The sequence below is a fragment of the Exserohilum turcica genome (assembly GCF_000359705.1).
Source record: "Exserohilum turcica Et28A unplaced genomic scaffold SETTUscaffold_30, whole genome shotgun sequence".
In the NCBI taxonomy this organism is placed as follows: Eukaryota; Fungi; Ascomycota; class Dothideomycetes; order Pleosporales; family Pleosporaceae; genus Exserohilum; species Exserohilum turcicum.
This window is the reverse complement of record NW_007360137.1, coordinates 73,100-100,214: the sequence shown is the minus strand read 5'-3', so window position 1 is coordinate 100,214 and position 27,115 is coordinate 73,100. Positions and strand designations below refer to the sequence as shown.

General features: G+C 54.7%; 10 protein-coding genes across 10 annotated transcripts; 5 read left to right on the top strand and 5 right to left on the bottom strand.

Moving 5' to 3' along the window:
- Positions 1-1,045: 1,045 nt before the first annotated feature.
- Positions 1,046-2,563, bottom strand: SETTUDRAFT_152261 (uncharacterized protein). The gene is made up of 2 exons (XM_008029719.1): positions 2,451-2,563; positions 1,046-2,401 (listed from the first exon to the last, which is right to left on the bottom strand). Exons 1-2 carry the CDS (start codon positions 2,546-2,548, stop codon positions 1,354-1,356), a joined length of 1,146 nt encoding a protein of 381 aa, XP_008027910.1. The 5' UTR covers positions 2,549-2,563; the 3' UTR covers positions 1,046-1,353.
- A 906-nt stretch (positions 2,564-3,469) lies between these two features.
- SETTUDRAFT_177800 (uncharacterized protein) lies at positions 3,470-4,351 on the bottom strand (the record flags this gene model as incomplete). The annotated part of the gene is made up of 3 exons (XM_008029718.1): positions 3,470-3,753; positions 3,805-4,051; positions 4,100-4,351. 3 exons carry the CDS (start codon positions 4,349-4,351, stop codon positions 3,620-3,622), a joined length of 633 nt encoding a protein of 210 aa, XP_008027909.1. The 3' UTR covers positions 3,470-3,619.
- Positions 4,352-5,557: 1,206 nt separating this feature from the next.
- Positions 5,558-6,817, bottom strand: SETTUDRAFT_111821 (uncharacterized protein; the record flags this gene model as incomplete). The annotated part of the gene is made up of 2 exons (XM_008029717.1): positions 5,558-6,635; positions 6,681-6,817. The coding sequence occupies 2 exons, from the start codon at positions 6,815-6,817 to the stop codon at positions 5,558-5,560; spliced, it is 1,215 nt and encodes a 404-aa protein (XP_008027908.1).
- A 1,114-nt stretch (positions 6,818-7,931) lies between these two features.
- On the top strand, positions 7,932-11,275 carry SETTUDRAFT_132521 (uncharacterized protein). The gene is made up of 5 exons (XM_008029716.1): positions 7,932-8,044; positions 8,102-8,762; positions 8,816-9,519; positions 10,075-11,157; positions 11,218-11,275. Exons 1-5 carry the CDS (start codon positions 7,949-7,951, stop codon positions 11,251-11,253), a joined length of 2,580 nt encoding a protein of 859 aa, XP_008027907.1. The 5' UTR covers positions 7,932-7,948; the 3' UTR covers positions 11,254-11,275.
- A 378-nt stretch (positions 11,276-11,653) lies between these two features.
- On the top strand, positions 11,654-14,219 carry SETTUDRAFT_111827 (uncharacterized protein; the record flags this gene model as incomplete). Its single annotated transcript, XM_008029715.1, has 7 exons — positions 11,654-12,015; positions 12,071-12,195; positions 12,254-12,619; positions 12,706-12,788; positions 12,833-13,107; positions 13,183-13,810; positions 13,866-14,219. 7 exons carry the CDS (start codon positions 11,654-11,656, stop codon positions 14,217-14,219), a joined length of 2,193 nt encoding a protein of 730 aa, XP_008027906.1.
- Positions 14,220-17,347: 3,128 nt separating this feature from the next.
- Positions 17,348-18,095, bottom strand: SETTUDRAFT_111825 (uncharacterized protein; the record flags this gene model as incomplete). The annotated part of the gene is made up of 2 exons (XM_008029714.1): positions 17,348-17,984; positions 18,046-18,095. 2 exons carry the CDS (start codon positions 18,093-18,095, stop codon positions 17,348-17,350), a joined length of 687 nt encoding a protein of 228 aa, XP_008027905.1.
- Positions 18,096-18,195: 100 nt separating this feature from the next.
- SETTUDRAFT_169760 (uncharacterized protein) lies at positions 18,196-20,101 on the bottom strand (the record flags this gene model as incomplete). The annotated part of the gene is made up of 6 exons (XM_008029713.1): positions 18,196-18,558; positions 18,610-19,671; positions 19,725-19,744; positions 19,802-19,896; positions 19,973-20,005; positions 20,066-20,101. The coding sequence occupies 6 exons, from the start codon at positions 20,099-20,101 to the stop codon at positions 18,533-18,535; spliced, it is 1,272 nt and encodes a 423-aa protein (XP_008027904.1). The 3' UTR covers positions 18,196-18,532.
- A 544-nt stretch (positions 20,102-20,645) lies between these two features.
- SETTUDRAFT_177795 (uncharacterized protein) lies at positions 20,646-22,573 on the top strand (the record flags this gene model as incomplete). The annotated part of the gene is made up of 3 exons (XM_008029712.1): positions 20,646-20,913; positions 20,971-21,794; positions 21,990-22,573. 3 exons carry the CDS (start codon positions 20,646-20,648, stop codon positions 22,410-22,412), a joined length of 1,515 nt encoding a protein of 504 aa, XP_008027903.1. The 3' UTR covers positions 22,413-22,573.
- A 178-nt stretch (positions 22,574-22,751) lies between these two features.
- Positions 22,752-24,961, top strand: SETTUDRAFT_152241 (uncharacterized protein; the record flags this gene model as incomplete). Its single annotated transcript, XM_008029711.1, has 5 exons — positions 22,752-22,799; positions 22,852-22,939; positions 22,986-23,224; positions 23,301-24,566; positions 24,617-24,961. The coding sequence occupies 5 exons, from the start codon at positions 22,752-22,754 to the stop codon at positions 24,710-24,712; spliced, it is 1,737 nt and encodes a 578-aa protein (XP_008027902.1). The 3' UTR covers positions 24,713-24,961.
- Positions 24,962-25,669: 708 nt separating this feature from the next.
- SETTUDRAFT_169758 (uncharacterized protein) lies at positions 25,670-27,073 on the top strand. Its single transcript, XM_008029710.1, has one exon. It carries the CDS (start codon positions 25,713-25,715, stop codon positions 26,970-26,972), a length of 1,260 nt encoding a protein of 419 aa, XP_008027901.1. The 5' UTR covers positions 25,670-25,712; the 3' UTR covers positions 26,973-27,073.
- The last annotated feature ends 42 nt before the right edge of the window (positions 27,074-27,115 follow it).

The following is a 27,115-nucleotide window of genomic DNA, read 5'->3' as shown; positions in this document are numbered from 1 at the left end:
TCAAGTTTTCATATGTGATGTTCGCGATGCCAAGAAAAAGTGGCACACTCGGTGGGGTGGCACTCTCGGTGGTGGAATACGTTATATATATAATATTACTAAGTATATTAATTATGTTCTATCATAGCTAAGAAGAACTAAATAGCTATCACTTTTAATTATACTTAAAATAAGCTTTTTATACTTATTATCAGTATATAAAATTGAATAAAAATACTAATAGAAAATCTCTAAATTGATACATAAAAGGCCACGGCCATAGGACTACTATATATATATATTCTAGACAAGGAAGACTCACCGCTACATGCACCGGTGAGTATAGGTGCTACGACCCGGATGCATAGCGGCGAGGTACACGACGGCAAGGTGCGCAGAGGTGTGACAGAGACGATAATCCAACATTGGTGTATATTTCTTACTACCAGCTACTTTCTACCAATGACTGCGTGTATCAATGTATCAATATGCTATGGAGCGGTGTCCGTTGCGAACGAGGCTCGTCAGTGTCGAGGCTGCTGCATGAGAGTTTGGGTACATACATACATAGCAGGAGCTTATCAGGCGGAGAAATGGATATCTGAGGTTAGGAGTAGTGTGAAGATGTCAGGTTATTCCAAGTCAGGTCAGTTATATCGTATCGTATCCGAGCAAATCATAGCATAGATGAATCGTATTTCTAAGCTTACTAAGTAGTCGAATTTATACCATACCACGTCGTTGTCCTCTTCCTTGTTGACGATAGCTGGTTTCATCTGCTAGACCCATACATCCATCTCAGCATGTCATGTCCATCTCACCGCACCTATTTATTCCATATCTAGCCACGACTACACATTTACACACAATCTCTTGTCCATCTAATCCATCTACCCCATCTACCCATCTCATAACAGCGGCCACAAACCCATCTCGAATCACCACAGCACTTCACAAGACCATGTATCCAGTGCAACAAAACTAGCATTGTTCCTAGCATGAATAAATAATCTATAATAAGCAGCTAACCAACTGTCCATGTGTACTTGAAAGGAAAAAAAAGGGTATCCAGCGCCATTCCACTATGCATAGACACATACAGACATATAGACATACAGACAAGCTACATCCCAACATTTGGACAAAAACTACAAAAAAGCAAGGAGAAACAAACTGCCGAAAAATAGCCATCATGTACGAGTATGACTAGGTGAGGAACGAACAAACACCAATGACCGTATGCTTATGTAATATCCCCTGCTTGAAGTACTGTGATGCCTGAAGAGAAACGTTGACAAAAAAAAGGCCAAGACGCCCTAACTATGCAGGTGCAAAGACAAGAAGAGAAAAATCCGAAAGAGATGACGTCAGTCATTACTGCAGCTTGAATAGCGCAACACAAGCCAGACACCCCATGGCCAAGACGGTCCCCGTGACCTCTGGTCGCCTGAGAAACAGTCTGACTGAATTGGTCGACTTTTTCAGGCTGCTGACTTGGGCCCTGCGCATGACATTTGGATCCATCAGCATCTGTTTCTCGTGTGCAACCGTGTCCTGGTCGGGCAGTGTGATTGTTGTAGGCGCGAAACTGGTGCCAATGATTTCGTCAAGTTCGTCGACGAGAGAAGCGCAGAATTTGAAGATTTCTTTTGCTTCTTCGATTATGTCGACGCGCTCATCGGGAGTGAAAATAAGGTCGGCGGCGGCGAGGCGTGCTTTGAACTCGGCTTTAATGTCTTCTCCGTCGTGGGGTCCAGGGAAATGCCAAAAGGAAAGCCCTTGGTCTTGTAATGTCTTGGCTTCATCGTGATGGGCTGGCCAGAAGCCTGGTGGGGCGCTCAACAGGCCCCCTCTTATCCAGCGCCCACCGGAGAAGATGGCCATGTAGAAACACCATGCGTAGCTGACCAGTGTCCATGGCTTCTCATTGACGCTCTTTCGGATGTGAGTACAAAATTGCGCGACCTTGTCCCCGGGATATTTGGCGAGCATGACCTCCAAGTCGGTGGGGTGGAGACCCAGCAGGTATTCCAAGTCGTGCTTGAGGCGGCCCGAGCGTATGAGCCCCCGCGGCCGCAAGGATTGCAGGAAGGTGGCGAGCTGTGGAGACGGCTGTGTTGGCGCGCCCAGGGTGGATGTGAAGAGCGAGGGCGAGTCGTAGGGATTTACGAGGAGATAGGACAGGAGTGGCGAAAAAGGCGAGGAGGCGCCTTCCGGGTCTAACGCTGGCTGGGGCGGGCCATTGAGCGATTGGGAGGGGGCATAGTCGCGCAGTAAGTCGGCCCACAGGGATTCAAAGGTCAGGAAGATGTGCGCAAAATGCACAAGGCCGGTTGCATAGAGGGCGGGGTCCGAGGTGTGGGGTGGGAGGGCAAGCGGCAGACGCGAGGTAATCAAGCGATTGAGGGCTGTGTGTAGGGTGCTTGGGAAGTCAGCATGGGTACGAAAGGGAGGCCACAGGCAAAACATACCGTGTGGCGGCGTTGATTTCTCCAGACAGCGAGAGGGGCAACATGGGTGCAGCTCCTCTGGCGCCTTCGCGGCGGCCGTATTCCTGCTTCTCTAACATGGCGGACGGGATGGGAGTATGCAATGTTCAGTCTGGTAGTTTGGGGGGGGGAGGCTCCGGGCGCGGCGGGGAGCGAGGGAGGGAGGAAGGGAGGGCGTTCAAGTATGCGGTGTCGAGGGGTGGTGGTTGGGCACGCGCAACAGGCACGAGGAAGGAAGGTGGTGGGAAAAAGCAGGGCTCGCTACTGTCCATGGGCGCTAGGAGCATGTACTGCTGCTCTTCTCACTCGCTCTCGTCGGGTGTGCTTGTCGCCCTGTCTAGCGGGGGTTGTCGGTAGCAGTAGTGGTAGTGGTAGTGGTAGTGATGGCAGCAGCGGCAGCAGCAGGGCCTATGTAGGTTCGAGGCTCGTGGTGGCGGCGCCATGATGCAATGGCGGCCGGGCGCATGGCCGTTGTGCAGGGATGCGCGGGCGTGGGCGAGGCCAGCGGTGCCTATGTGTGTGCATGGCGAGAGGGCTCCGTCGACAGCTGCAGGGAAAAAGCTTCCCTTGGGTCCATGGAGACGCGCGACGGGGAAAACAGTGGGCGATGAGGCGACCATGGGCAAGATGGGCGAGATGGGCGAGGTGGGCGGCGTGGCGTAGGACCGATTGCCTCTGCCATGCATGCACGCCAATGGCCGCCTGGTCCCCTCGATCGCGATCGCCATGGCCCCTGCGTCATGTCCCTTCAGCCTCAACCATGTCATGTTTGTACTATACATACATGACAGCTACGTGGAACATGTATTTCCACCGCGGGTCCTTGCTGCACCAATCACGCCAGCGCAATGAATGCACGCCCGTGTTGATATGAGGAAAGAGATGGAAAGCATGCATTCTTCATCGTCGTGCACCCTCGAGCATCACGCCCAGGCCCGTCATGGCTACCAAACTCGCCCTGATGCGCCCGTCTCCCAGGCCAGCCAGGCCATCGTGAGCTACCCAAGACGGCCGCCGAATGCAGGGCCCGGCCCCTGTGAAGCCGTCCGACATGTCATCCAGAAAAAGCATCCTTTGCACTCGCCCTGCTTTGGCCATGGGCGTACACAGGCGCTACGCCCGTCCTCGTGCCACGGCCGTCAAGCAGCCTTTCACGCGCCAGACCAGTCGAACTTGACATCCTGACGTGCCACCACCTCGCCAGCCGCCGGGTCGTGGCAGACGGGCGCCCAGACCTGCGCCTCAAACTGGCCAGCCGCAATGTTATTGCCAAAGAATGAGTAGTCTGCTTGCGTCAGCCACTGCATGCCCACAGCCTCGCATCCTCCTCACTCACAGCAGTAGAAGCGACCCGGCCAGTTGACCGTGCTGTCACAGTGGCCGAGGGCACAGCCAATGCGCGTCGTGTTGCGCCACACCATCTGCGTAAAATGGCCCCAGGCTGCGTCAAAGTGCGGGTTGTCGTAGGGGTACTTGGTCTCTTCCTCGTGCCAGCCGTGCGTAGCAGTCCGCGCAAACTCGATCCAGCCATCGTAGTCATCCGGCGCCGGGCTCACAGACGAGAGGTTGCTGCCCGGCCGTTTCTGCTTGCGTCAGCCGCCATCTTTTGGCCTCTTCTCTCCATCACTTACGTGCTCAGGGTCATGGGTGCACTCCTCAATGTCGGCACGTGCCGCCTTTGCAAGCTCGCTGTCCCAGACGAGATCCTGGGCACAATGCAGCCTCCGCCAGTACCAGTGAGCTCGCATCACAGCACTAATGAAGTTGCCATCGTCCTCATGGGGGGCGTCGTCGGCTACAAGATTGCGGCCCTTGACCCGCTGTGCCGGTGCAGCGACTGCAGTGGCTGCCGCGAGAGCGACAAGTGCACCAAGCAGCTTCATTGGGAGCTTTGTTATTGTTGTTGTTGTTGCTGTTGTTGTTGTAAATACTACGTCTCGGAAAATAGATTCTAGGGAGCCGTCAAGTAGGTACTAGGTTGAGTGGTCTCGATGCAAAGGAGTGACGGGCAGGGAGCGAAAGGAGCGGACGCAATGAAAAGGAGGGGTCGAGGCCGAGCAAAGGAGAGCCAAAGACGGGCTGGCTTTATGCAGACGAGCCTGGCCGACAAGAGCGTGCGTGGTGTTGACGGCGCGCGCCTGCCTTCACACAAGGCAGCCCCGCAAACAAACACTGGCGCTAGCCGCAAACGAAGGCAGTCAGCGTGAAGTCAGCGTGAAGTGAAGCCGGAGCGCATACACACAGCAGAGCAGAGCGTTTGCCCACGGCATTCGTGCCAGGTCAGCCGGCGTCGACACGTCGTGGGACCGTTGCATTGGCCTCTGTAGACGCCTGCTGGCTACACAACCCGTCCGAGCCCACTCTTGCAATTTCCCCATGGCCTCTTGCCCGCGCCTATCACCAAACACTGCCCACGAGCTCCATGCCTCCACACTGCCCATCTACCACTACCACCAAATACCCCTCCCCCACCTCGCCCCGTGCAACCTTGGACACTAGCTGTAATGCCCCGAACAGCTAGGCCAGCCCTTTCCATAGACATGTCAACTATCCACGACACACACGCCCCTAGAGTGGCGCTCCAAACAGCTCAAACACCCCGCAGCAGTAGCAGCATCAGCAGCAACACAGAGCGACACTCCAAGTCCATCACAAGGCCCGCGACGTGACCGACGCCATCTCCCGTCAATGCCACCAACTCGAATTCTTCCAAAAGGCGTCTGTCGTGGTCGGGAAACGTCGCACTTGTGACTGGTGGCTTGCTCTTTGACAGCTGGATCCATATCGGGCTGCATCCAACGCGCCATCATGCCATGTTTCTTATCCTTGATACTCTTTCCACTTTGCCAATCCGCTCTGGTGGAACTCGGGGCAGAGGCACTCTCACATGTTCCCATTGCGCGTGTAAAGTTGCGACTCGCACAGAATCGCCCATGTTGCCAAGACCGCACGCATCGGCCTGCTATCGTGTTACCATGCCGACAACCGGGATAAATTTGCCCAAGAATGCAAACCTAGGTACACACGGGCACTTGCATCCGCGGCCCGTACAATCACGCGGGCCACCGAATCTTCCTTGCCGAGTCTCTTCACCCTTCCTTGAGTCGCTTTGCAGGCCGTCCAATGATGGAGTCGTCTGGCAGGCCGCTTCGCTTGGTGCCAGGCAGGCTTGATGTGCGGATGTCGTTGTCTTCCTGGCTAACCCTCCGCACGGGATACTTGACCTTGGAGTCTTCGAAGCAGCTCTCGGCCGGCTTGCCGTGAACGGTAAAGTAGGGGTGCAATAGCGCCTTTTCTGCCGTCAGGCGTTTCTGGGGGTCGTACTCGAGGAGTTGCTTGAGCAGCGAGAGCCCTTCTGGACCGGGGGTGTCGGGCCCAGAGCCGATTGGGTACTGGTTGTTGTTGAGCGTCTGGTGGTACCAACGCTCCAGGCCATCGCCGCTTTGGGGACGCGGGAAGCGTGCGGCGTTGCCTGAGAGAAGCGAGGCGAGCTGAGGATGCTCGGGCATTGCCGTTAGCAGCGGCCAGCGGTCCTTGGTAGGCATCCCCATGATCTCGACAATCTTTTGCATCTGGTTACGCTGAAAGGGGACCGTCTTCTTGCTGTCCATCTTGGCCTCTTCTCCCTTGAAGATGGGACGCAACGAGAGCAGCTCGGCAAAGATGCATCCTACGGCCCACAGATCGACGGCAGGCGTGTAGTGGCGGCTGCCCAGGAGCAGCTCGGGGGCGCGGTACCATATGGTGACGACGACCTTGTCGCCCGAGAAGAGGGACTGCAGTGGCTTGTAGAACAAGCGGGCGAGGCCCAGGTCGCCAATCTTGACCTTGCCGGCGCTGGTGACCATGATGTTGGCGGGCTTGAGATCACGGTGCATGACCCAGTTGCGGTGCAGGTAGACGAGGCCCTGCAGCAGCTGGTAGAGGATGGACTTGATGGTGCGGGCGGGGATGGCTTGGCGCTGGGGCTGGTTGTGGTGGTGGATGATCTGCAGGAGGTCGTGCTCGGCATACTCAAAGACGATGTAGATGCACTTGTCCTCGAGGATAATCTCGACCGTGTGGACGACATTGGGATGGGCCAGCTCGGTGCACAGCGCCATCTCGCGGATGGCCGACTGCGAGATGCCCGAGTACTGCAGCTCACCTTCCTTATCGGGCTTGAACCTGGGCTGGTTAGCGCAGCACATGGCCGGGCGGGCGAGGGCTCACTTCTTGATGGCAAACTCGCCGGTGCGTCCATTGCGGCCCTCGGCCTTGTAGACACGGCCATACGTGCCGCTGCTGATGAAGCCGACGATTTTGTAGCGTTCCGTCACGCGCTTCTTGTTGTTGTAGCCGGCGAACATGGCATCTGGTGAATCGCCGGGGCCTGTGTCCGAGGCAGAGGCAGAGGCGGATTCAGATTTTAGTGCTGGGCCAGAGTCAAGGCAAGTCAGGCCAAGCGATGTGATGTGAGACGAGATGCCAGGGTGCAGAGGGAGGTCGGTGAAGAGCGGCCAAGGGGGGGGGATGTAATAGTAAAGGGGGTGCTCGTGGTCAGGCTGCAAGCAACGGGGGGGGGGAGGGGAGCGATGGCGCGCAGGCCTGGATGGAAGGGGGATGGCGATGTGGAAGTGCGGCGGTGGGTATTATTTTTTACGAGGGGCTGGAGAGACTGGCACACGTACCACTAATGGAGGAGGGCGAGGCTTGGGCGACGGCGGCGGCGGCGGCGGCGTCGACTGAGGCGGGCGACCCAGACACAGGCGGGGGGAGGCGGAGGTGGAGAGCAGCTGGCTTGAGCTCATCGTCTGCGTCTGCATCTGCGTCTGCATCTGCATCTTGCGCCTGCGTCTCGTCTCGTCTCAACTAGCCCATGTCTCCACGCCTCCGCCGCCGGCTCATGGGGACGACGCGCCGCCGGCTCTTCTCCGGCACGCGCCCATGGCCTGGAACAGCTCTTATCCGGCCTGCGGAGGGCCGCCTGCGAATCGCTGGAGAGCGCTGTTGAAGTATAGTACTGCAACAATAATACGAATAGGCGATGGCTGGCAGTACGAGGGGGCAGTCGTCACGTGTTTTCTCTCCGCGTGTCTATGTCCATGTATGTGTGGATTGCTGTTACTACCACTGCCACTGCCACGGCTGCTTTCACCATGGCCAGGCCGTCCCCGCAGAGCCTCATCGCCGCGGACCCCCACAACTGCAACAACCCCAAACAACCAATCGCCATCCCATATCCTCCTCGCTTCGGCACCATCCCAGCCAGCCATCCAAAGCAAAGCAAAGCAAAGCAAAGCAAAGCAAAAACCCGCCATATTCCTTTGCGACGCATCGTCACCGTGACCGCGTGAGCATGTGACCTCCTCGTCCATGGCTGGGCCAAACGCGGGCGCGGCCGTCTGACACAACACGTCCCTCGTCCTCCTCATCCGCCTGCTCCTCCTACTACCACCACCACCACCGCCACCAGCATCACCACGACCAGCCTGCTTGCCATGGATCCCCGCTCGTGGTTCAGCAGCCTTACCGGCTATTTCGTCTACATCCTCTCCATCGCCACGCTTGGCCCGCTCCTCTTCGGCTTCCACTTGGTCCGTCTCACATGCCAAAGCACCGCCTCCCCAAAAGCCCGCCACTAACCCTCGCAGTCTGAGCTCAATGCCCCCGAAGACGTCATCCGTTGCAAGAAAAAGTCCATCACCGCGGCCGTCGCGGGCCCCACCCTCCCGCAGTGCATCGAGATGAGCCCCACGGAATGGGGCGTCGTGGGATCGCTATACACGCTCGGAGGTCTCATAGGCGCCCTTTCGGCTGGCCCGCTGGCTGGAAACTACGGCCGCCTCCGGGCTATGCAGATGTCTACCATATTCTTCGCCCTCGGCCCGGTCTTCGAGGCCCTGAGCCCAAACATCGCCGTCATGGCATTTGGACGGCTGCTGTCCGGAGTGGGCGCGGGCGCTGCCGTCGTCATCGTGCCTCTCTACATCTCGGAGATTGCTCCCCCGGCCGAAAAGGGCTTCTTTGGCGCATTCACGCAGATTGGCTGCAACGTCGGCATTCTCATCACACAGCTGTTGGGATACTTCTTGAGCCACGATTCATACTGGCGCCTCATCCTGGCCATTGGAGGCATCATCGGCGCTGTGCAGGGCGTGGGGCTGCTGGTTTCGGTCGAGAGCCCCAAGTACATCGCGGAGCAGGGCAATGTGTCTCTTGCGAAGAAGACACTGCGCAAGATCCGCGGCGAGCATGCCGACATTGAAGACGAAATGAAGGACTGGGGAGTGCCGAATCTAGCCGGGGTAAATGGTCAGTCACTTGCGACGCGGCCATGTGTCCAACATGCACTAACAGCACCACAGAGGAGGAGCAGACACTGTTGAGCCACCCGGATGCATCCGCCGATGCCACGGCCAAACCATCAGGCAAGGAACAGACTCTGAGCATCATGCAAGTCTTCCGCCACGCCGACTACCAAAAAGCTGCCATTGCCGTTATCATGGTCATGCTCGCCCAGCAGTTCAGTGGCATCAACAGCATCGTCATGTATGGAGTATCGCTGCTGGCAGGCCTGCTCGAGTCCAACTCGGCGCTGCTCAATCTTGCCGTCTCGGCGCTGAACATTATCGTCACGGCCAGCTGTGCACCGCTCGCTGATAAGCTAGGTCGCAAGGTGTGTCTTCTCAGCTCCCTCGCCATCATGGGCACGAGCTCGCTCGTGCTTGCAGTCGGCATCATCAGGTCGATCCCCGTCATGTCAGCCGTCGCAGTGCTACTCTTCGTCTCGGGCTTTGCGGTTGGCCTTGGACCGGTGCCCTTCATCCTGGCCAGTGAGCTTGTAGGGCCCGACGCGGTTGATGCGACGCAGAGTATTGCGCTGGGAGCCAACTGGATCGCCACCTTCATCGTGGCACAATTCTTTCCCCTGGCTAGCGCGAAACTGCACGGCAAAGTCTACTTCATCTTTGCCGCGCTGTCGGCATTTTTCTTTGCGTTCGTCTCGTGGTATGTGCCGGAGACCAAGGGCAAGAAGAACGCAGATGAGGTTTGGGGGAGGGAGCGCAGAGTGGACTAAGAATGGTGAGACAATGCGTGGGAGATTGAGATTTACAGCACGGGTTCGACAGACAGGACAGCATCAGGTGGCGGGCTGGGCTGGGCTGGGCTGGGCTGGGCTGGTGGATATACTACGTGCACATGGTAGGAAGCAGGACTACCGACAGCGAGTTTGCCCAGATGACCCCGGCGGAGGAATTGCAACGGCATGCCGGACGTCAGCGTCGTGTAGGGCCTAGGCGGAATGCTGGCGGAATGGCGAGTAATTGCTTACCGAGCCATGTGCCCGTTGGTTTTGCGTAGATAGTTTTAGCCGCGGCTGGACGTCGGCGGCGCGGTTCCTAATGCTCGACTTCCGACGAGCTGCGGTTTCGGCTATGTCATCCAGGCACAACTGCAACCCCCCCACCCGCCGCACCGCTTCCGTCGCCTTCTCTCTCTCAATTCACTCTTCTGCCATGCGCCCCCGCACCCACTGACACTCCCTCTACACAGTCACTCTTCGCCCCCCTTTGCTTGAATCGCCGCCACCATGACGACATTTCCGCCCCATTTCTCGCCGCAGATTGCGAGCGCCGGCCGGGATGACTTCGACTTCCAGCCAGCGCCGCATGGAGAGACGCTGGACCATGGCGCAGACGGCGAGCACCACGCTCCGCCCGCCTCGATAATATCCCCCGCCTTTACGCCTCCAGCGACGCCAGGAGTCTCTACCCCCTCGCATCCCCGGCCGCCCCGCTCCATCCCCGTCGACACCTCACTGCGCACCGATTCCCCACAGCCTGATCTGCTGCCGAGGCTCCCCCACGTCGAGTGCGAGGTGCGCGCGCGGATACCCACGACGACGGGGCATGAGATGTGGCTGCATGTGTACAGAAACAACGTCGACACAAAGGAGCATCTCGCAATCGTCTTCGGCAACCAAATACGCTCGCGCTCCCTCGACGCGGAACGGCCCGGCGAGACGGAATTGGACCGCATGACCAGAGGCGCATACGTCGGGCGCCTGTATCCTGGGAGAACCAGCTCGCGCGTTGAGCAGCTCAAGCGCGCAGAGGGCATTGCCACAAAGCCGGCGCACGTCGACAAGAACACCGGACACTTGTCTCCAGCCTCGGCATCGTCCTCGGAAAACGGCCACCTGGAGCCCGTGTCCTCGTCAGACCTTCCGCTCGTGCGCATACATTCCGAGTGCTACACTGGTGAGACGGTATGGTCCGCCCGCTGCGATTGCGGCGAGCAACTCGACGAAGCCGCACGCCTCATGGCCGACCCCTCGCTGTCGCCCTCGGGCGGTGCCATTATCTATTTGCGCCAGGAAGGCCGCGGAATCGGTCTGGGCGAGAAACTCAAGGCGTACAACCTGCAAGATTTGGGCAACGACACATACGAAGCCAACATCATGTTAAGGCATCCTGCAGATGCACGCAGTTATGGTCTAGCCACAGCTATGCTGATAGACCTGGGCTTAGACGGGGACAGGGGAATCAGACTTCTGACCAACAATCCCGACAAAGTAAGAGCTGTTGAGGGGCCAAACCGCGAGGTTGTAGTCAGAGAGCGCGTGGCCATGGTGCCGCTGGCGTGGAAGACGGGCGGCATCAAGGGGATCAAGAGTGAGGAAGTGGAGAAATATCTTAGTACCAAGGTGAGCGAGCCCATGCAAATTTGCAAATTTGCCCCCATTCCATTTGCTAATTTAATACAGATTGAAAAATTTAAGCACATGCTAGACCACAAGTAATTGCAGATCGACCAATGATTATCAACCTCTCGCTTTCCACACCACGTGCATGACGTGAGACCCCTTGCACTTTGGGCACCGACGTGGGGCGCAGTGGCCACCGCTGAACTGAAACAACGCTAAAAGAACCTCAATTTACTCCATCTCGCAGGCATAGCCTCTGCGACCTGCGCCACTCTTTTGCATGCTGACATCCTTTTCTGATATACGCTTACAGCTGACTTTGTATATACCCTTTTCCTTACATGGCCATTGTCGCCATTTCTAATTCGCATCATGGCGAGTACGCGCGAAGAAAACCCCTTCCTTAGCCCTATCCAGGACACGCGCAGTATCCACACTTTCTATGGATCCAAAAGTAAGCGGCCGAGTCCCATTAAAGTCTAATCGTCCATTGCACATGCTTAACTGTTTCCAAGATAGTTCGAGTAGCATGCGGCCGCTCGTATACACCAAAGGACTACTCAAGCCTCAGCGAAGCAAGTCTTCAATCGGCCTCCTCTTCGCCTCTATATATTCAACGTTACTCTCAGCCTTGTTCTTCATTGTTGCATTAATCCAGCCAAAATATGGACATGTTGTATCGGCCCGTGGCCGCTTTTCGCCTTCGTCTGCCGCCCTCTTTACAGCCTTCATCGCCAAAACAGTCGAGTTGTCCTTTGTCATGGTTTTCCTGGCCTTCATAGGTCAGGTGTTGTCGCGCCGCGCCATTCACCAGAAAGGTGTAAGTTTGGCGACTATATCAATGCGGTCATGGATTCTGTGGGCCCTCCTTCTCCCCTGTCTTCCCTGGAGAGATGGACTAACATTCGGAAAGCCAGCCAGGAACACTTCTTAGTCAGTGGCGGAGCGTCAAGTTTGCTGGCTTCAGTGTGCTAGGGGTATTTTCTTTGGTCACTGCCATCTTGTCGCTATTGTATACGACTGCCGCCGGTGCACTTGGTCAGTCAGCCACCAGCCGTATATGAATATCTCCGTTTCCATCGCTGACAGTGTTCAGTACAACCGCAGTTGCGCTTACCGCCATGGGAAAAACAAACCCTCGCGGGCGAGGTAGCGGGCGACTTTTCCAGCACACTCCAAGCCAAAGACACATGCCTAAAAGCATGGCCCGACGTGGGCGACCAAGCCTGGGGCGGCAGTACATGTCTTGCTGTCAAATGGTCATCTTTATGCGGTCGCAACTTTGTACGATACATGGCTTCTTGGGACGATAATAAAGCCCAAGATAACCCGCCCTGGATGTCTGATCGCCTGGATCAGCGTCTGCCTATCTTTGCCGCGCTGGATAACAATATCACTGTAACGACGGCCTGGCTGGACAGCCACGATGTGAAAACGGCCTCGGAAAAGGCTGGAAGAATAAGTACGCATTTCTGCTTCATCCGTTTCGAATCCAAACTACAACTTATTGTTACCGCTTCCAAATGCGACATAACTAACAATTTCCAGTCAATAATATTACCATAGCAGTGCCTCACCGAGGAGTCCCGGCAGCTGCTCGATTCTCCAAGAACGATATTCTGCAACCAGAGGTTTGTGAACAATAGCAAGCCTCCTATTCTACTAACCTGTGTAGGATCTCCATGAGGGCGGCTCGTATTCGATTCATGCGTCAGTCGCAAGCTTCGCACTCAACGCCATGTGTGCCAATGTGAAGGAAGAAGAGCTGGCTCCCATCATCTATACAAACTGGCCCAACGCACTTCGGATGGATGAAGTGTCAAAAGCAGTGAATTGGTGGCCAGTGATGGGCTTCCCCCCAGGCACCAATACCAACAACAAAACCGTTCTTGACGACATTTTCGGGTGGAAAGATGAGACTGAAGATCATTCCCGTGCTAGACCCAGCAAGTCCGACTTGGCCGAGACGTGACGCGTACTGACAGGGTGCAGTATTTCTCAAGTATCCAAAGGCAGGAAATACAGTGCGTATCTTTTTGTTTCGAGGCCAAAGCTTGCGCTGACTAGTCAGATTGCCAATCACACACAAGTCCCGTATACGGTTGGTGACCGACCAGAAGTCTATCTTCTTGGCAAGGCTCCTGATAACACCACCTCGGATTATTTCCTCTGTTCCATGAAAGCTGGCATCACAACGTCTTGCACTACGCGCTACAATGCTTCCTCGAGTGGACAGAGCCTTGACGCTGCTTGCAGTGACGCCAACAAATCTAGCAACGGCGACGATTCCACCATCCCGCCTCTTCATTCCAAAGATGACAGGCCAGGACTCGTCAGTTGGCGCGAACTAGGCTTCAACCTGCTCAATTCCTTGAGCTTGAACAACGGTGTCTTTGACGGTGATGCATCAACAGCACGCATATTAACACAACTCCAACTGACAGAACCGTCGCTCAACAAAACTCTGCCGAGTCCCGCAGAAGCACTGCTAAGCATGATGACGTGCACCGTTCTTGATCTGACGCAGAACTTCCCATTCAAGCCCAACTGGGACTCCAAAGCCACAGACGGCAACCAGCCAACCCTGCAATACTTTAACGCCTCGGTGCGCGTAGCACAGTACATGTCTGGCGGCGAGAATCCATATCAAAAGGTACGAGCGCCACATGGCCACCTCTCTTCTCTTACCCAGACTTACCCCTTTCCAGGCCTTCCTCGTCGTCCTCGCCCTCACCCTCCTCATCAACCTCTTCATCCTCTTCTACCTCTCCTTTGTCCTGCGCATCCGCCTCATCACCGACCTCTGCGAGCCCCTCGTCCTCTTCGTCCTCGGCTACCACTCCCCGCCGTCCGACGGCCTCTTCAAGGGCCTGCCGCAGGAAGGCCCGCGCACCAGTGATCTAACCGTCGATTGGATCGTCAAGCGCAGTAATGACCAACTCGTTGTTGTCGGCATGAACGAGGTAGACGACCATGTGCCGCCGCGCACGGGCATGGGCGGCTGGTTCCGCATGCGGCGAAGAAGAAGTGGTGGCGAGGCTGAGACTCTGGCAGCAAAATAGACAATCGGGTATTTAAGAAGAGGTTTAGACATTGAGTTTGCAATTTTATATTTAGACTTGTGGTTGCGTTTTCTTTTTTTTTCTTTTTTTTTCTTTTTTTTTCTTTTCTTTTCTTTTCTTTTCTTTTTTAGTCTAGCGGAAACGGGTACAGAGAGATAATTACGGAGTGAAAACACGGGAATTGAAAATGCGATGGGCGGCTGCTCAAGTGCAATGCCCACACACCACCTTGTATTTATACTATGTATATGGTTATTAATTCTTTTTCGATTGTTGCATCTCATGCCATCTCATCTCATCCCATCCCATCCTATCACAATACCAAAGACACGAACCGAGTCTAGTGAAGACCGCTCGCTGCCCATTGTAAATATCCTATCCTATATTACCCTATCCTATCCCAACACACACATTTAGTCCTTTCCGCATACAATCTGGACCACACTCAGTCCAACAACTATCTAATTTACCCCCTCTTTTTTTGAACCGAATCCGGTATCATCAAAACAGCCTGGCACTCTACGCACCTAGTTGCTACAATCCACTCTCCACACTCACACACTCACGATATGGGACTTGAGTGCTTTCTGGTGATTTCAACGGCGGTGCAGGAAGTATGTAGATTATTATTATTTTAACTATGGTAGAAGCGTTTGCTGGGAAAGAGGGAGAGGAAGTACGGGTTTATGATTCTTTTTACTTGTTCTCTTTCTTGAATCTGTTTTCTTTCGTTTTCGTATGCGATAGTTTGTTTGAAGGGGCTTTGTGGTTACGGGTTATGTGGAGACAGTGGCGCGGCCGGTAATGTGGCGGATGGGCTTGTAGCAAGTAGCCTGTTGGTAGTTGAATAGTGTTATATTTATCCTGCAGTAGATTCGAGTGTAGTAAGTAGCGCTGTTGCAGTAGTCTGAGTGGAAAAGCCATGTGCGTGGCTGAAATTGGCGAAGAAAAGTGATATCCTATTGCCTGTTTCCGGACTGATTCTCGTGCGATGGGTATTTTTTTAACGATTGAAATGGATGAGATGTACTTGGGATGGTAGTGACGACACAAAGCAAGGATTTCGAATAGTTTTTTTCGTTTATATGTTGGATTTTCGTTGTAGAAGAGCTAAAGATCACTTGCAGAATATCGGTTGTTGAACATATATATGTATAATGGCTGTTGGACAACACGAGATCCGTTCACGTCCTTTTTGTTGTCACTTCCACCAAACGCTACAGGTACTGATTCATCGCTTTTTCCAGAGCTTGCTGAGAGATAACCGCAGATTTTCGTGACCTACATCTACGGCCCAGCGAGAATTCCTTGCGGTGATGATGAAGGACGTGTATGGAAAATACGGATAATACGCAGATACAAGCCATACAGAAACATACCGATCCCACGTGAAAGACGGATAAAATCCCAATCGAATTCATAGACGAAGAAAAATAGAGCGAAAAACAATGCAAAGGCTTGGTCTCCCTCCTTGAGTGACTGTGGTGCACAGGGGGCATATGTACAGCGGTCAAAAAAGATTTCCCAGCGCTCAGCAGTACTTTTGCTTGGGCTTAGACGGTGTAAAAATCTAACGTGAAACGGCAAGGTACCTACAAAACACAGCGGAACTTGTATTGCCAAGCCAAAACGATATGGAAAAGGAGGGAAATGCGTGTGCGTTGGTCGCGCCGGAGTCCACGCGAACAAACAAAAACGGGAGAGAAGCACCACGGGCAGAAAGATGAGCGATGCCTGTTCGATGGAGAAAAAAGTATAAGAGAGCGCAGATAGTGGTAGTAGTAGTCCCAGGAAAACAATCAACATGCTTATTCTAGGCTTTCGTCGAGCCTGGGGAGGGAGACAGAGCTGTTGGAAGAAGTACACGTCGTGCTGGATACAAGCGTGTGTGAAACCGAGGAATACAACCGCTTGGCCGGCAGCAATACTTTGCGCTAGAGCGCCGTCTCGCGCGGTGCCGTCAGCCTCGTCATGTTGATACCGGTAGTATAATCGTATGGTATCAATGGCTGCCCAGTTCGTGTACAGCGAGTATGCGATGATGTGGAGGTTGTTGTCGTAATTGTTGCGAATGATAGGTATCCACGACGCGACCAGGGTCACGATCCAGGCAGCCCAGGCACCAGGGCCATAGAAGCCACTAATTGGCGGGGAATCGGAGACTGATTGTGGGCTCATCGCCGCCGCCAGAGCTCAAGGGAGGGTTTTTGTCCGGGGGGCAGCCTCGTGTGGGCTGGTATTGTGCAAGGCTGAGGGTTGCAAGCGCGAGTATCGATGGAATAACTGGTGACTTGATGTACGGAAAGACGTACAGTACGCGGGATAACTGGATCTTGGATGATATGATAGATTTGTATCGCATCGATATAGTGGGAGACTTCAGGATGCCCAATGAGACAACGATGGCCGGGTTGTGGCTTGGCCCAGTTACTCGATACTAGGCTGTACGAAAGAAAAAAAAACTGTAAAAGAAAAGAATGTAGGACTTGTCTAGCTTTTCTGAACCCATAATGTTCTTCTAGGAGCGTGAGGCTGAACTGACAGAGACCGGGATATATCCCAGCAGGTACTTACCCGAAAGGTATCTGTGCAGGGGGGGCGAAGTGCATGCCACGGCATAAAGGCACGCGCTATGCAAATGTCATTGGCTAGGCTTCCACAAGGCGTCTTTCACCCACGCAATGTTGAGGAGCAAAAGTACGAGTTCAGTCAACATGGTACGAATACTCACTCGGCCATGATGTGATGCGCTATAATATATCATGTTCAGCGTCCCTACTTGAAACTGCCCGCTGGGCAAAAGAGTAGACTATGCCTAGGACTCACAGCAGTAGCGCGTTACCTGGGTGCTTATTTTCCAAGGTGCGCTCTATCTACAGAGGCCATGCCGGTTAAGCAACTAGAGCTTGTTCGTATTCCCCAGGTCCGGTCAGCCTGGGGAGTGCTCGGCCATGGCAAACTGCGAATTACACTACTTATGTATGTAGCTCCATCATGAACTTGACTCGAACAGTGTCTTTGCTCAAACCCAAACTACAACCATCCGATATCCAAATTAACAACACCTTCCGAAAGAAAGAAAACAGAATTACAGAACCACCCATGAATTAACCACAAGCTTACTCCCCTCACACACACTCCTTGTCCACCTGCGCCAAAATCTTCACATACTCTTCCACGCTCTTTGCCCCCACAAGCGTAAAATCCCGCTTTCTCCCCTCAAACACCACATACGGGACACTATCCACCGCATTCCCGACCTGCTCCTTAATCGCCACCTTGACATCTGCCAGCCCCTCGTGCTCATCCACCACCAACTTCTCCGCCTCGTCTTTACTCAGCCCTGCCGCCACACACGCCTTGCACAGCGTGTCTGGGCTGGACGGATGGGCCCTTGCTTCAAAGTACTGTTGATACAGATTCTGTACTGCTTTGAGCGCAGCACCCGGGTCCCTGTGAGTCTGTAGCCAGTACAGCACGCGATGGGCGTGTAGTGTATTTGCGACGGGACCGCCTGCAAAGTCGAATTCAATGCCGTCGGCTTTGCCCAGGTCTCCCATGACATTCATGTACATGTTCATGCGCTCGTCGCTGCCGTTGTACTTTTTGTCCCGGTACCATTCGTACTTGTCGATGCCATCTTGGGCGAAATCAGGGTACAGCTGGTACGGTGCTAGTTTGAGAGTAAAGGTGGCGGGCGAGTCTGGCCTGGCTGCACGAAAGGCGTCGAGTGCTTTGTTGAGGCGGACGAAGCCGAGGTACGTCCTGGGATTTGTACATATCAGAAAGGGGAAGTGTTTCTGGGTGACGGTAGGGGTCGGGATACCAAGGACATATTGTGTCGAGGGTAAATGTTATGGTGGATTCGTATGGCATGCTTGGTGGGTCGATGGAAAAAGGCTTATGTCATTCTAGGGACGCACGAATAAAGTTATGGTTCAAATGCAAGGGCAGGGGCGAGCGGTATGTGTATGTAATGGTTTAAGACTACCCTGGACACGTTTTCCCGAGCTGATGGGTACGGACTGCGGGTCTCGAAGACCTCCGACCAACGTCATGCGGGGTGTCGCGGCATAATCCCCGCTTCTTTCGGACGATCTGAACTGCGGAGCACTGAACATGGAGACTGTTGAATATGTTTCAGAGTATAATACAGGCTTACTCCGAATACTAAAATTGGAAATGTGCTGTACAAAAGACCGCTCATGTCTAACGCAAAAGTGGTGAATGAGAAACCCGAATCATGATAAAGATGACATGCTTCAGCAAGTGTGGCCCCGCAGCCGTAAAGGAGGAGGTGGACTGAGCCTCGCCTAGTGGTTCAGTTTGACATAGTTTCCTGTGACAATGTCAGATATGTCTCCCTAAAATTGTATCAAATGGAACGTACCTGGAAATTGTCCCTGCTTCCCCCGCACCTTGCCAATCCACCATTCATTCTCGTTCTGTGTGCGCGAAACAATCTCGATAACATCGCCAGTCAGGAAACTCAAATCGCCTTCTGCTTGAGCCTCATAGTCGTATAACGCTGTGACCGTCTCAGCCGCGGGCACTCCGCTCAGACGTGAAGGCTTCGGCTTTGGCGGTGGCGGTGCAGCACCCTTAGCCTTGGCGGCAGATCCCCATGAACCAGATGATAGCGTGGGCGACTTGATATCGCCAGTGGCCGCTGTAGGTCCCGGGCTGTATGGCGGCGGCGCTTCCGCGTCTTCAGATATCGAACTTCGGCCCGCCTTGGCTTCAAGTGCCTTTGCTGCGTACTTGGACTGGCCCGGCTTTGCCCCTGCCACCCGTGCTCCGCCAGTGGTTTTGAACTTGACAATTGATATCTTCTCTGCTTGTTCCTGAATGTCCCCACGCTTCTTCTGGTACGCCGCCTCGATGTCGAGTGTGAGGTCAAAGTAGCCAATGTCAAGCCGTTGCATGCGCTCGTGTAATGTGTAAAACACATTCAGCTGCATGTAATAAAAGGATTGGAACAGAGGCTTGATGAACTCGCGCTCCAATGCGAAGAGCTTAGGCAGTTCTTCCTTGAGTAGGTCATTGAAGTAGTTGAAATCCTGTGTCGCTTGTTCGAGATCGTTTTCTGCGCGGTACATGGCCTTCTCGTCCTTCAATGTCTTGTCCTTCTTCTCTTCAAGCTTTTTGTACCCGGCACGGTGCCTATCGTAGTCGAGTTGCTTGTGATCGCGCTTAGCGGCAATCTTGCGTACGGCTTTGATGATTACTAATAGCTCGTCCGCTGGGCGGATCACGCGGGTTTCTATCATCTCAAGTTCGGGCTTGAGTGTCTCTTGCAACTCTTTGACGACAGACTCGTATTCTTCACAAGCTTCTATACCGGCGGCGTTGCCTTCGTCGTGGAACGAGTCGGGGTCGGACATGCGGCCGGAAATAGGCTTGTAGATTTCGGCGATGGCTTTTGAGAACTCGATTTGATGTGAGAGCATGCCTGAATAGGTGGTTAGGCGGGGTAGTCAGCGACGACAGCTGAGGCAGACACACCATTTATGGCTTCAAAGTACCTGCGACATGTGAGCAAAGACGCTACTATCTACGGGGGCAATGGCGCAGGCGCGTACTTCTTGGACTCCTCGTGCAGCTTCTTGGTCTCCTTTTCCAGCTCCTGAAAGCGGCGCTCGGCATCGATGTAAATGGCATCCTTGGTGATCTCGCCCTGTCCAGCCTTGGGTTAGCGACGTGCTGTAGACATGGAGCGCACAGGTGGCAGAGGTAGTGGCTGGGGGGCATACAAGGTTGAACTTTTGCTTGAAGGTTTGTGGTGCCTGAAACGCTGGGTTAGCAAGACATGGTGCCCAAAAGGCGCAACAAGGCGTGCGTCATACCCGGGTGACGCTCTTGGTCAGGCCTTTCCAGCTCATGGCGGCGGTACGGGGGTAAGATTGGCGGGGAGAGATGCGCAAGAAGGGGAGGTCCAGTCGCAATATGGAGGAGGATTGCAGGCAGTTGGGTTCAGCAGCAGGTAGCAACCAAGGACCGCGGGCGTGTGCCGTCTGTGTTCTGCGTGGCTGCGGAAGCCCCAATGACGTTTGTGGCTATGCAGCGCGCCGCCGTGCTCGGCTCGGTTCGGATCACCCGGAACACCGAGTGATTTTGCAGGCAGCCAGCTGATCACATACGCACGCGCTTACATACACAGATATACGCCGGAGAGGGGCAATCGCTCCGTGCTGGCCCAGGACAGCAAATGCGCTGCGGCCTGCAGGCGTCCCAATTGCTCGTCCAGCGTCTGCACATGTGCATGCAGGCCGTTATGCAGGCGCTGCAGCCAGTGTGCCCATGAGCAGTGGTGATGCGCACGAGCCAGCTGGTGCCGCCGCGTCTGCTCGCCTGCTTAGTCAGGCAGAAAAGCTCCAGCTAAGAGGCGAGCTCTCTCGCCCTCTTCCTCCCCACTGCACCCCCATCATGCCTCACATTGCACCCACCATTGCGAGGCAGGCCCTGCGCATTGCCTCTCGCCGCTACCCGTCGGCTGCCTTTTCACGCGTCTCTGGAGCCGCTGGGCGTCGTCACTATGTCAGCGAGTCCAAGACTTCGCAGGCGACGATCAACGTCGACACTGCCATCAAACAGGAGCAGCGCGCCTTTCTAGACAAGACAGGTGAACGCCCGAGTGATGTGAAGATGCCGACAACGGGCATGGGCGCCGATGCCATGATGAGCCCCACCGCTGGTGAGCTACGGCCTTTGCCCCCCTCGACCCCGCCTCGCACGAAACTGACTGGTACAGGTATACTCAAGGAGGCCACCATCATGGACCAGGGCTCGCGGCCCATCTACTTAGACATGCAGGCCACCACGCCCATGGATCCCCGTGTTGTAGATAAGATGCTGCCATTCATGACCGGCATGTACGGCAACCCCCATTCGCGAACCCACGCCTATGGGTGGGAGACCGACAAAGCCGTAGAGGAAGCTCGCGCAAACATTGCTGATCTGATTGGCGCGGATCCAAAAGAAATCATCTTCACCAGTGGTGCCACTGAGAGTAACAACATGAGTATAAAGGGCGTAGCGCGATTCTTCGGACGCGGGGGCAAGAAGAAGCACATCATCACAGCACAGACGGAGCACAAGTGCGTGCTCGACAGCTGTAGACATTTGCAAGATGAGGGCTTCTCCGTCACTTACCTGCCAGTAGGAAGTAATGGTCTCATTGACATGGCCCAGCTCGAGGCGGCGATGCGTCCAGAAACGGCCATTGTCAGCATCATGACGGTCAACAACGAGATTGGTGTCGTCCAGCCGGTTGAGGAGATTGGAAAGCTCTGTCGATCGAAGAAGGTATTTTTCCACACCGACGCGGCACAAGCCGTTGGCAAGATTCCCATCGACGTCAACAAGATGAACATCGACTTGATGTCAATATCGGGGCACAAGATATACGGGCCAAAGGGCATCGGAGCATGCTATGTGCGACGACGGCCGAGGGTCAGGCTTGAACCCATCATCAGCGGCGGTGGCCAAGAGCGCGGTCTGCGAAGTGGTACACTAGCACCCCCTCTTGCCATTGGCATGGGAGAGGCTGCGCGGCTCTGCAAAGAGGACATGGAGGTACGTACACTTGCTTCTATTTCCATTTTGAACCACGATGATTATTTGCTCAATACATGCATGGCTTTCAGAGCGTTAGGTGGCTTCGGTCGCCAACGCGCCATGTTGACAAATGTGCAGGGGTTATGAGTAGTTGTTATTTTTGATTTGGTTACATGATTCGATCGGCTCGAGCATCACGCTGACTATGTCCAGTACGATACCAAGCGTATCACAGCGCTATCAAATCGTCTCCTCGAAGGCCTACTTTCCCTCGAGCACACCACACTCAACGGTGACCGTGAGCGACATTATCCCGGTTGTGTCAACGTATCGTTCGCCTACGTCGAGGGAGAGTCGCTTCTCATGGCGTTGAAGGATATCGCTCTCTCTTCTGGCAGCGCCTGCACTTCTGCATCGCTCGAACCCAGCTACGTTCTGCGTGCTCTTGGCAGCAGCGACGAGAGTGCACACAGCAGTATCCGCTTCGGCATCGGGCGATTTACAACCGACTCGGAGATTGACTACGTGCTGAAGGCGGTCAAGGAGCGGGTGACATTCCTGCGAGAGCTGAGTCCGCTATGGGAGCTCGTGCAAGAGGGTGTTGACCTCAACACGATTGAATGGAGTCAGCACTAAGGCATGCGTCATTTTGATACCCCTGGCGGAACTTGTATAGTATGGAGGCGTACATTCTTTTTAGCACTAGTTATGGCCACGCTCGCTGAAGCGTTCACGAGAGACATGACTGTTATTTACTGTACTATACGATAGAGCTCTACGAATGAAATGGATTGAGCTACTGCTTTGAGTCCCACGAATAACCCCACGTGTTGAGCAGCGGCACCTTGGTCGATTGGACGGACATGGCAATAGATGGATGGGCTGGTCAGGGTCCCAAGGGCTGGTTGCCAAGGTGTCGAGGGGCAATGCGTTGATGATGTCTTGGAGCTTCCCCAGATCCCCACCAACACCCCAATGGCCAGCGAGAAAGTATTGAATTGGCTGTACAGCGTCCTTGTTAATGTGAACACCTCTGGACGCGTCGCAGCCGTCAGCGCTAACCAACCAACACTAGGAATACTCGGACGTTAATCGCACATATCACGACGCGGCGGAAACCCTTGCCCACTACCCTTCGCTCAACGTCCGAACCGAACCCTATAGTGCGTCACTCGTCGGCGTCGTGCGCGCATAGACTGACGAGAGCAGCATACGAAAATGGAACGTCGGCGCTCTTGCTGCTCATCACAGGCACGTTGCCAGTCACATTTCGCGGTGCGACGTACGGCTTTCCGGTAGCGATATGGGTGCCTCACGCCTACCCCCGCGAGCCGCCCATGGTCTATGTCACGCCGTCTCAGGATATGGCATTGCGTCCAGGACAGCATGTGAGCACAGATGGCAGGGTCTACCATCCATATCTCGCACAGTGGGCACAGTATTGGGATGTGAGTACTGCATGCGCCCTGCAGGCCCTGGCCCTGGCCCTGGTCGCAAGACGCCTGATGGCTGACAATCGCGTAGAAATCCACTCTTTTCGACTTCCTAGCAGTCTTGCGAGGCGTCTTCGCCAAAGAGCCGCCTGTGCGATCGAGGCAACAGCAGCCACAGTATACAGCGCCGGCGCAGCAAGCTCCCCCGCCAGTCCCTCCACCACCTGCTGAATGGCGACGCGCAGCACAGGAGATACCTGCCTCTTCGTCCTCTCCCGCACTGCCGAGCCAACCTCCACCGCCTCCTCCAAAACCGCCCAAGCCCTATGAACAGCAACGATCCACGCCTCAGACACCACAAGATCGATATTCCAAACCACCTCCTCTACCGCCCCACCCGCCACAACATGCTCAGTCGCCGCAGCAACAGCAACCTCAGAGGAATAGATACGATGGACCGGCCGAATGGCAACAGCAGCCACCTGCGCAGCAGTATATGCCAAATGCACAGGGTAGCTTTGACATGGGCACAGCGATGTCGGGACCACGCCTACAACATCCACAAGTACAAGCGCACAGCTACCCTCAGCAGTCATTCAATTCGGGCAGTCCTGTAAGCCCCATGACGCCCAACGGCCAGCCAATGGCATCACACTTCCCAGGCTCAGGTCCCCATCAGCCATCTCCTCTTCAGCAGATGAATCAATATCAAGCAACTCAAACGCCTCAGCAGCAGCAGCAGTTTGGGCGACCCCCACCGCCGCCTCAGCAATACCAGCAATACCCTCCAGGCTACACGCCACATCTAAGCCAGCAATACCAATCACCACCCCAGGCCCCTCCAGCTCCAAAGCCCCCGGTTGATCTTCTTGATGACTCGCTTGAAGTCACGTTACCTTCTCAGTCTGCGAATCAAGTTCCTCTACCGGTACCGCCAGTCCCCCCGAACCCCGAAAAAGATGCGCTTTTGCGAGCGCTCAGCCAGACGCTTGTATCACAGATTCAACAAATCGTGTCTTCCAATATGGCGGCCATAGCACCGCTTCGCGCTCAACAAGCGGCGCTTCAAAATGCACACGCTCGGTTGCAGGCTGAGCTGGGTGAATTGCAGCAACTCGATGCTGCACTTGTGTCGAATGAACAAGTGCTGAAAGGTGCCATGGTTGATGCAGATCGAGTCATGGAAGACGCTCGGAGAAGGAAGGCGCCAGATGTCGATGATGTGCTAGTAGCGCCCACTGTAGTTGGCGGGCAGCTGTACACTCTAGCTGCAGAAGAAAAAGGCATTGCCGACGCACTCTTTGTTCTAGGAAGAGCATTGGACAGAGGGCGGATCAGCACAGACGTGTTTGTCAAGGTATGTATGACCGTTGCCAGAGTTTCTGTACAGGAGATTAACCTCGTTAGCAAACACGGAGTCTTGCTCGTGAGCAGTTTATGAAAAAGGCACTCATTAAGAAGATTGCCAAAGGCATGGCATTGGACGAGTACCAGATGCACTAAAATCAGCTTCGCGGTGGGTGTTCAGACACGACCTACATCTGGCGCGGTTGCTGGACTGCTATATTATTTCATTGTTCTCCAGCTCTCAAGCATGCAATAGTTGGTGTAATGTTAGAGGCAAGTTGGAGTAGCTGTAATTTGCAATTGCGGGTCCAAATTGCACAATTCCGCTTGTGGAGTCTACGGGCGCGTTGTCACTGCATCCAAGATTCCAGGATGTAGTTGTTGCTTGTTAGATCCATCGTATCAGGCGGGCGTATGCTACGTGACTTTGGATCTGGGGCAGGGCTGCAGGGCACAATCAAAAGATACCTAGGCAACGACCAAACAAATGCGGTGACCATGTGACGAAGCTGCAATGAAACAGGCAACTCAGGTACGTGATGTCTCCTTGGAGGTACATGCGAGTGTTTCAGCACAGCAAATGTCGACAGCACCCACGGGTGTTGGTTGGCTGGCACCAGGCTCAATCTAAACGGTGCTATGCTGTGAAATTGGACTGGCCAAGCCCTGTAGATTGCGGCTTCATGCTGCTGGCTGTCTGTTCACCATGGCGAGGAGTCGAGTTGTGCCGAGTTCGTGGTCGGCTGGCGGGCATGTCGAGAAGGAGAAGACGACCTATACAGATGAGCTAGATGACTGCTGCGATCAAGTCCAGACAGACCACGCTGGATTAAGCTCATCATGTGGCGATGCTAAGAGGCGTTCCTGCATTGATGCTGCCGGGTCAACATTGCGCCGGCGCAACCCCAATCTAAATTAAGCCCTTTCGCAGTGCAGCTCGAATCCAGGCAACCAAGGCGCTATGGACGTGGCGCTAAGTACGGCACAAGAAGTTTATCGCCCTCGCTGCCTAGAATTCCCTTTCTCTTCCATGCCTCGTCCTCGACCGTTGCCATCGCGCAATTCTTTTGCGCTTCCTCTCGCTCCTCTACCTCGACACTCGCTTTGTTTTTTACACGACTGCCTTCTTAATTAATACATAAGTACTTACTTAATCATGTCTACATCGCAGCCTCAGGCCGCGCCGCAAGCGACTGAGGCGCCAGGGGATGCCCACGACACAATCTCACCCTCTCCGCCACTGCCCGCTAGATCTCTTGCTAGGCCAACAGGCGCAACCAACGCGAATGCCGACGCACATGTCTACCCCACCCTGACCCAAGGCTCCGCCATCGCAGCGGGTGCTCCCACGCCCGGTCCGAATACTCCTCCCGCTGCAGCCCCACCGGCGACCGCGACGGACGAATCTATCTCCTTGAACGACAGGCTCAATGCCGCCGATCGGTACTGGAAGTTCAAATTTGGTCTCATGACTATTCTCGTCATCACTGGCGTGATTGGCATTGGGTGCTTTGGCTGGCTCATAACCTCGGATCCTGACGACCACTCCTACGATTACGGCTCGTACTGGACTACTTGGCCATGTCTTGTCACCTGGTCCGTCTCGATTGCTTGGTGCGCTGCCTGCGCCACCGTCTTCATTGCCCGGAAACGCCCTGTTCATCCCGGCGTACGCGTGTCTGTGGAACTATTGCTTTGGCTCGCCTTCATTCTTACCGCACTTTGTGCGCTTTTGTCCCTGCAGAACCTGAATGATTTCGGCCTGTATGGCGGTCCTGATGGCTGGAACTACGATTACACCCCCAGCGCTGGTGGTGACTATGTACTCGCTTCCAACAACACCTGGGTTTGGAAGCAAGACACAAGCTACATCTCCACTCCCCGCAATTGCACGGGCAGATTGAGTCTTACCTCGGATGTGCATTTCAAGGACTGTGCTGAGCAGGACGCTTTTGTCAACAAGCTCTGGGCTGAGAAGCCGCACCGTCTTAGCGTTGCCCTGACGGGCGTTGTATGCCAGTTCTTCGGCTTGGGCCTGCACCTTGCGCTGTTCATCTGGGCCTGCATCGACACACATCGCTACAGGCGTACCAAGGTCAGCCGGGACGCCGAGAAGATGGCCGCGGGAATTGTGCAGACTATGATCAGCAACGGCGCTATTATACCGCCTCCAGGACAGGCTCGTGTGAACCCTGGCGCCGCACATGGCATGTTCTTTCACGTTCCGACCCAGGGCTACTACCCGACGCAGCCTATATACATGCAGCCCACACACGTGCAACAACCACAGTACTTGGGTCAGCAGCAGTACATGGTCCCTGCACAGTACCCCATCGCCCAGCAAGGCGCAGTCGGTCCCGCCCCTGGAGTCGCTGGCCCAAGCACTGAGAAGACTTCCGGGCCACGGTATGCCTGAGAAACCAGCATGAGCATGACGTACATGCCATTTGAACTAATAATAATCATCTACTTGGAATGAACAGTTACGTAGTCAAGATACCCCATGAATGTTTAATCGAGCACATCTATTTTTGTCTTGTCGGCATCCAGCTGCTGTTA

Bases quoted from the DNA above. Each gene is read 5' to 3' on its own strand.
- SETTUDRAFT_169758 (XM_008029710.1), top strand. From the start codon at position 25,713: ATGTCTACATCGCAGCCTCAGGCCGCGCCGCAAGCGACTGAGGCGCCA.
- SETTUDRAFT_132521 (XM_008029716.1), top strand. From the start codon at position 7,949: ATGGATCCCCGCTCGTGGTTCAGCAGCCTTACCGGCTATTTCGTCTAC. The intron at 8,045-8,101 runs GTCCGTCTCACA...TAACCCTCGCAG, and splicing joins TCCTCTTCGGCTTCCACTTG to TCTGAGCTCAATGCCCCCGA. The intron at 9,520-10,074 runs GTGGACTAAGAA...TTCTCGCCGCAG, and splicing joins TTTGGGGGAGGGAGCGCAGA to ATTGCGAGCGCCGGCCGGGA.
- SETTUDRAFT_152261 (XM_008029719.1), bottom strand. From the start codon at position 2,548: ATGTTAGAGAAGCAGGAATACGGCCGCCGCGAAGGCGCCAGAGGAGCT. The intron at 2,402-2,450 runs GTATGTTTTGCC...TGACTTCCCAAG, and splicing joins GAAATCAACGCCGCCACACG to CACCCTACACACAGCCCTCA.